At 63.3% G+C, this 7651-nt stretch overlaps 1 protein-coding gene across 6 annotated transcripts in view; it reads left to right on the top strand.

Annotated features, from left to right (window-relative positions):
• Positions 1 to 7411, top strand: part of LOC144605460 (uncharacterized) — a 73464-nt gene extending 66053 nt beyond the window's left edge. For 5 of the 6 annotated variants that reach the window (XM_078420748.1, XM_078420749.1, XM_078420747.1 and 2 more), the window contains 2 exons: positions 2180 to 2269; positions 4262 to 7411. In XM_078420748.1, the coding sequence (XP_078276874.1) occupies positions 4264 to 6582 (2319 nt within the window). In that variant the 5' untranslated portion in view covers positions 2180 to 2269; positions 4262 to 4263 and the 3' untranslated portion in view covers positions 6583 to 7411. Of the gene's footprint in view, positions 1 to 73; positions 492 to 2179; positions 2270 to 4261 lie in introns of those variants that run through there. The other variant, XM_078420750.1, reaches the window with a different exon arrangement.
• The last annotated feature ends 240 nt before the right edge of the window (positions 7412 to 7651 follow it).

Consider the following 7651-nt stretch of genomic DNA (forward strand, 5'->3'; position numbering starts at 1 on the left):
AGAGAGAGAGAGAGAGAGAGAGAGAGAGAGAGAGAGAGAGAGAGAGAGAGAGAGAGAGAGAGATGGAAGGCAGAGAAATAGGGATGTACGAGAGAAAGAGGGAGAGGGGAATGGGAGGGAGAGACAGAAGAGAGACAAGGAAGAGGTAGAGAGGCATTGGAACAAGGAGGGAGAGAGGAAGTCAAACCAGGGCAGGACTTACAGGGCTCTGGGGAGAACAGAGGGAAAGTGGCGTCACAAGTAGATAGGGTGGTCGAGAGGCTTATGGAACATTGGCCTTCATCAGTCAGAGTATTGTGTAGGTTGGGAGGCCATGTTACCGTTTTATGTCATTGATGAGGCCACATTTAGAGTATTGTGTTCAGTTTTGCTCACCCTGTTACAGGAAAGGTTAAGCAGGAAAGATTGCAGGAAAGATTTACGAGGATGTTGCCGGGGGAGGCAGTAGTTGAGGCAGATACTGTCAGAACATTTAAGAAACATTGAAACAGGTACATTATAGGACAGGTTTAAAGGGATATGAGCCAACTGCAGAAGGGTGGGAATAGTGTAGATGGGGTTGGTGTGGGCAAGTTGGGTCAAAGGGCCTGTTTTCACGCCGAATGACTTTATGACAGGGAGGAGGGAGTGGGAATGGGCGACTGGGTGAGTGAGAGAGAAAGAGAGAGAGAGCGGGACTAGTACGGATAGAGATTGGGATGGGGGGGGGGGAGAGAAAGGCCAGGACAGGTGAGGGAAAGAGACAACGAGAGAGTAATACGGGAACCAGGGAAGAGGAGAGAGACTGGGACAAGATGATAGAGGGAAATGGGGACTGGGATAGAGAAAGACAGGCAGGTAGAGAGAGATTTAAGGACCGTGGGGGTGGGGGGGGGGAGTGAGAGACTGACAGGAGAGATGGGGATTAGAGAGGACGGGGACAAGAGAAAGAGAGACAGAGACACAAAGAGAGAGATAACGTTGAGGAAAGAGACGGACAGAGAGAGACAAGGATAAAGAGAGAGAGATGGGGATGAGGAAAGAGATGAGAACGAGACCCAGATGAGGAGAGAGAGAGAGACAGACAGGGACGGGGGAAAGAGATTGGGACGGGGACGAGGGGAGAGACCGGGACAGGAAAGGGGGGGAGAGAGAGACCGGGATGGGGGGGTAGAGAGACGGGTGAGGGGAGGGGGTGGGAGAGGGAGTGACGGGGACGGGTTGAAACTGGGAGAGATGGGGATAGAGACCGGGGGGGGAGAGAGAGGGATGGTGTGGTGGGGGGGGGGGGGGGGGGGAGAAGAGAGACAGGCAGGGGGAGAATGAGGCCAGGACGAGAGGAGGGAAATATTGGGACTGTGGTGAAAGAGTGTTGAGGGAGAGGGCCAGGACAGCAGGGAAAGAGACAGGAACGAGGGGCAGGGAGACCCAGTGAGATGGGGACCAGAGGAAGGGAGAGTGGAAGACGGAGAAATCAGAATGGGGGAGAGAGAGAGAGAGAACAGAGAAATGGGGAAAGAGAGAGAGAACAGAGAAATGGGGAGTGAAGGGAGACAGGAAAGAGAGACACGGGGACGTAGAGGGAAAGACTGGGACAGGATTAGAGAGACACTGGAACAAAGGGGTGAGAGAGAGAGATGGGAATAGGGGGAGAGACAGTCTATAGAGAGAGATAGACTGGGACAGGGAAAGAGGGAGACCAGGACAGTGAGAGACAGAGAACGAGACTGGGGCAGACAGAATAGGACGGAGGTGTAGAGAGTGGGAGTTGGGAGGGAAAGAGGGAACAGGTCATGAGTCGAGCGAGTGGGAAGGGTGGAAAGAGTGCAGGACGGTGGGCAAGGGGGTGGGAGACCGGGGCAGAGGGTGTGAAACCAGGGATGGAAAGAGAGGATGAGAAGGAATGACTGGGCAGAGGGGAGTGTGTGTGGAGGGGGGGGGGGGGGGGAGTGGAGATAGGGACCAGAGGGAATGGGGAGGGGGGGGGAGTGGAGATGGGGACCAGAGGGAATGGGAGTGAGAGACAGGAGCAGGGGCAGAGAGGCTGGGACAGGAGGGGGAGGGGGAGGGGGAGGCAGAGAGAGGGTCCTCTGCTCCACACTGCAGCAACAACCCCCGGGCAATAGCAGAGGTGAAGGAGGGGCATAAAACAGGTACTGAGAATCTCCCCTGCCCAACCAAAGTGTGTCCTTGCTTGCAGGACCCTTGGACCAAGGAGAACAAGAGCCGGGTACGACATCCCACCACTGACTGGGACAAGTATACCACTGGAATAGAGAGAGACGCATTGGTGAGTGAATGCAGGGTCCAGGAGAGAAGGGCAGTGGGAGAGCCAGTGAGGGAGCGACGTGATGTGGGAGGGGCGGTGAGGGGGCACCACGCTGTGGGAGGGGGGGTGAGGGAGTGTCACACTGTGGGAGGGGCAGTGAGGGGGCGTCACACTGTGGGAGGGGCAGTGAGGGAGTGTCACACTGTGGGAGGGGCAGTGAGGGGGCGTCACATTGAGGGGTGGTGAGGGATTAACGTGCTGTGGGAGGGGCAGTGAGGGAGCGTCACACTGTGGGAGGGGCAGTGAGGGAGAGCCACACTGGGAGGGGCAGTGAGGGAGAGTCACACTGGGAGGGGCAGTGAGGGAGAGTCACACTGTGGGAGGGGGCAGTGAGGGAGAGCCACACTGTGGGAGGGGCAGTGAGGGAGTGTCACACTGTGGGAGGGGGCAGTGAGGGAGAGCCACACTGGGAGGGGCAGTGAGGGAGAGTCACACTGTGGGAGGGGGCAGTGAGGGAGAGCCACACTGGGAGGGGCAGTGAGGGAGAGTCACACTGTGGGAGGGGGCAGTGAGGGAGAGCCACACTGTGGGAGGGGGCAGTGAGGGAGTGTCACACTGTGGGAGGGGCAGTGAGGGAGCGCTGTGCAGTGGGAGTGGGCAGTGAGGGAGTGTCACACTGTGGGAGGGGCAGTGAGGGAGAGCCACACTGTGGGAGGGGGCAGTGAGGGAGAGCCACACTGTGGGAGGGGGCAGTGAGGGAGTGTCACACTGTGGGAGGGGGCAGTGAGGGAGCGCTGTGCAGTGGGAGGGATGACGAGGGAGTGCCACACTATGGAGGGAGCGCCGCACCATGGGGGGGGGGGGGGGCAGGAGGCGGTGAGGGACCGTCATACTGAGGGGGGAGGAGCACTGAGGGAGTGTCGTACTGTAGGAGGGGGAGCGAGGAATCGCCACGCTGTGTGAGGGGCAGTGAGGGGGCGCCACGCTGTGTGTGGGAGCGCCATACTGAGAGGTAGGGGTGCTGTGGGAGCGTTGTACTGTGAATCGGGAGGGAGGGGCGGAGATGGAGCGAGCTCAGGGGTGATGATGGAGTGGGGTGGGAGGGGCCGTGGTGGAGCGGGGTGGGAGGGGCGGTGGTGGAGCGGGGTGGGAGGGGCGGTGGTGGGGTGGGCGGGGTAGTGATGGGGTGGGAGGGGCTGTGGTGGAGCGGGGTGGGAGGGGCCGTGGTGGAGCAGGTTGGGCGGGGTAGTGATGGAGTGGGGTGGGAGGGGCCGTGGTGGAGTGGGGTGGGAGGGGCCGTGGTGGAGCAGGGTGGGAGGGGTGGTGGTGGAGTGGGGAGGGAGGGGTGGTGGTGGAGTGGGGAGGGAGGGTGGGATGGGAGGGGCCGTGGTGGAGTGGGGAGGGAGGGGTGGTGGTGGCGCGGGGTGTGAGAGGTGGTGGTGGAGCGCGGTGGGCGGGGTGGTGGTGGAGCGCGGTGGGAGGGGTGGTGGTGGAGCGGGGGGTGAGGGGTGGTGGTGGAGCGCGGTGGAAGGGGGCGATGGTGGAGCGCGGTGGGCGGGGTGGTGGTGGAGCGCGGTGGGAGGGGTGGTGGTGGAGCGCGGTGGGCGGGGTGGTGGTGGAGCGCGGTGGGAGGGGTGGTGGTGGAGCGCGGTGGGCGGGGTGGTGGTGGAGCGCGGTGGGAGGGGTGGTGGTGGAGCGGGGGTTGAGGGGTGGTGGTGGAGCGCGGTGGAAGGGGGCGATGGTGGAGCGCGGTGGGCGGGGTGGTGGTGGAGCGCGGTGGGAGGGGTGGTGGTGGAGCGCGGTGGGCGGGGTGGTGGTGGAGCGCGGTGGGAAGGGTGGTGGTGGAGCGCGGTGGGAGGGGTGGTGGTGGCGCGGGGTGTGAGCTGCCGTGGTGCAGCACCGTGGGAGGGGCCGGTGATGGTGGAGGGCGGGTGTCGGTGCTGTTTGTGGTGGTGGGTGACCCGAGACCCACTCCACCATTTCCATGTCTTGACTCTGTGCTTCTTGCTGCAGTGATGGCCTCCCTGCCGTGCCCCCAGCTGTCCCGGACCCCCGACATCCAGCAGGACCTCCCCTCCCCCGCCGAGGGGGAGGGTCCGGGCGAGGAGCAGACCCGCGCGTCCACTCTCGCCGGACCACCGGCCTCGCTCGCAGGGGACCCTCCCGTCCTGGAGAAGGGGGAGTGCCCGAAGCCCCCAGTAGCTGCGGGTAGGCTGCTGTGGACCCCCACAGAGGAGGAGGAGGAGGAGGAGGAAGAAGAGGAGGAGGAGGGGATGGGGGAGGAGGAGGGGATGGGGGATGAGGAAGAGGGTGAGGAGGATGAGGACTTCTTCCCACTGCAGCCCAGCCCTGACCCCTACCTGGACATGGCTGAGGGCTCCCCGCATCTCTCTGGCCTCCCAGAGGCGGAGGACGATGCCGAGGGAGATGCTCCCTCCCCAGCTGGCCAGAACGGGATGGACGAACAGGACGGGGATCCCGAGCCGGGTGAGGGTGAGGGTGAGGGTGAGGGTGAGGGTGGGGGTAAGAGGCAACGCCGCCCTAACCGCTTCCCGTGCCCCGAGTGTGGCAAGGGCTTTGCCTGCCCCTCCCACCTAGAGCGGCACCTGCGTACCCACACCGGCGAGCGCCCCTTCGAGTGCATCGTCTGTGGCAAGACCTTTGCCACGCTCAGCCACCTGGCCCTGCACCGGCCCCGTCACGGAGCCCCCCGGCCCTTCGAATGCGCCATCTGTGGCCGCTGCTACCCCACCTACTCCGAGCTCTCGTCTCACCAGCGCTTCCACAGCGGCCGGCGGCCCTACCCGTGCCATCTCTGCCCCAAGCGCTTCTATACCTCCAGCGAGCTGCGGGCCCACCAGCTAGCCCACACCGGCGAGCGCCCGCACCCCTGCACCGCCTGTGGCAAGCGGTTTGGCCGGCTGGGGCACCTGTTGGAGCACCAGCGCACCCACACCGGCGAGCGGCCCTTCGAGTGCCCGCTGTGCGGCAAGCGCTTCCACTCCAGCAGTAACCTGACCCGTCACCGCCGCTTCCACAGTGGGGAGCGGCCCTTCGCCTGTGGCGACTGCACCAAGCGCTTCTTCACCTCGGGGGACCTTCGCCGGCACCAGCAGACTCACGGCGGCGAGCGCCCCTTCTTGTGCGGCGAGTGTCCAAGACGCTTCTACCGCTCGGGCGACCTGGTGAAGCACCAGCGCACCCACGGTGCCGAGCGCCCCCATGGCTGCACATCCTGCGGCAAGCGCTTCTGCACGGGCAGCGAGCTGAAGATCCACGCCCGCTTCCACAGCGGAGAGCGCCCCTTCCCCTGCTCCCAGTGCCCCAAGCGCTTCTACACCGCCAGCGAGCTGCGGGTGCACGGGCGCACCCACACCGGTGAGCGCCCGTACTGCTGCCCGCTCTGCGGCAAGTCCTTCTACCGCTCGGGCGACCTCTCCAAGCACCGGCGCACCCACACCGGGGTGAAGCCCTTCGCCTGCACCCACTGCCCCAAGCGTTACTACACGTCCAGCGAGCTGGGCGTGCACGGGCGCACCCACACTGGCGAGAAACCCTTCCGCTGCCAGCTCTGCTCCAAGGGCTTCTACACAGCCAGCGTGCTGGCCAAACACCGGCTAACGCACGCTGCCACTCCCAGTGGCCTCTTCCAGTGCCGCCTGTGCCCCCAGCGCTGCCCCAGTGCTGCCCGCCTGCGCTTGCACGAGCGCCAGCACTCGGGCGAGCCCGGCTTCCAGTGCGGCGTGTGCCAGCGCCGCTTCTACACGGCGGGCGGCCTGAGCAAGCACCAGAACGTGCACGGGCCAGAGGCAGCCATGGCCGACCAGCTGGCCCGAGCTGCGGCCCAACGGCTGGCAGACGCCCGCACCCAGCAGCTGGCAGCCGATGCCCAGCGCCAACTACAGGAGGCACGCGCCCAGCAACTGGCAACGGGCACAGGGCGGCTGGCAGAGACCCCAGCCCCTTCCACCGCCCCCACTGCCCCAGCCCTCTTCGAGTGCGGCATGTGCAAGAGGGGCTTCGGCTCGTGGCCCGAGCTACTGGCCCATCAGCCCCAGCACGAGGGTGAGCGGGCGGTGCAGTGCGCCGCCTGCCGCCAGCTGTTTGTGGCGCCGGCAGTGAGCGAGGGGCCAGCTGCCGGAGACGAGGACTCCCACTGCCCTCTCTGCCGCGGGCACCTCTCCAGCTTCGACATCGCCGGCTTCGGCCTCGGCATCGGACTCTCCAACTTCGAGCTCTGCCTGCAGGGCGCCTTCCCTGCGCCCCCCAGCTGGGATGGCCAGGGTGCACTCTCTCACCCTTCCGCTTGGCAGGGAGGGGCAGGGGGGCAGTAGTTGGGAAGAGGGTGGGGGCTAATGGAGGGCAGGGTGCAGAAGGTGGGAGGACCCGTGAGGCTCTCTTCCCCCCTCCCCCCACCGGGTGTCAAACTCCTGACAATCCAAACCGCCAGCCGGCTGCGTAGTGGGCAGAGTCACTGAGGAGAGCGAGGCTGGGGAGAGGGCAGAGAGTGATGGGAGGAGTGGCAGAGAGAGAGAGAGAGAGAGAGAGAGAGAGAGAGAGAGAGAGAGAGAGAGAAGGGAAATGACGCAGAGATGATAAAGAGTGATTGAGACAGGGTGATAGAGAAAGAGTGAATAAGATGCAGATGCTGAATGTTGCAGAGAGAGTGGCTGAGGCAGGTCGATAGAGAGGGAGAGAGAGAGAGAGGCTGAGAGAGTGATTGAATCAGAGAGGGTGACAGAGTGAATCGAGAGAAGGGGGGGAGGGTGATGGAGAGAGGCTGAGAGAGTGAATGAAGGAGAGCGGTGGAGAAGCGAGGGAATAAATAAAGGGGGTGATTGAGGGAATGGGGAGAGATTGAATGAGAATGAGTAGAAAGAGGAATGGAGAAAGAGTGAACGGAGAGGAGTGAATGCAAAGGGGGAGAGAGAGAATGTGGCACAGAAAGAATGAGTGAGAGGGACTGTAGCCCATGTTGTGAAGTTACTGCCTCCAGCTCCCCTCACCATGCCCCTCCCTCCAGCCCACCCTCAAATGCCTCTTCCCAGGTCAGCCCCGGGTCAGGGGCCGAGGGTGGGACACACTTCCTCCACCGATCAATTGCCCTTTAGCCTAGCACCGCTGTTCTCCTCTGGAAAATGTGAATTAAAACACAACGTGATGACACGAAGACTGGAGTTGCTGTTTCTGTGGGCAGGGTGGTGGGTGCAGCGAACAGCTGCAGAAACACAGTGGTCTCAGCCAAGGGAAGTAAAAAGGAACAAGGTTTGGTCGAGGGAATTAAGTGGGGCGTAGGGAGGTTTCTGGGGTGTGGACAGGGTGAGGGAGGGGGCAGGACAGGGCAGATGGAGAAATGCGTTCTCATCCTCTGCAGCAGGAGTAAAAAACGGAAAGCTGGGGGAG

This window comes from Rhinoraja longicauda, chromosome 24 (assembly GCF_053455715.1).
Source record: "Rhinoraja longicauda isolate Sanriku21f chromosome 24, sRhiLon1.1, whole genome shotgun sequence".
In the NCBI taxonomy this organism is placed as follows: Eukaryota; Metazoa; Chordata; class Chondrichthyes; order Rajiformes; family Arhynchobatidae; genus Rhinoraja; species Rhinoraja longicauda.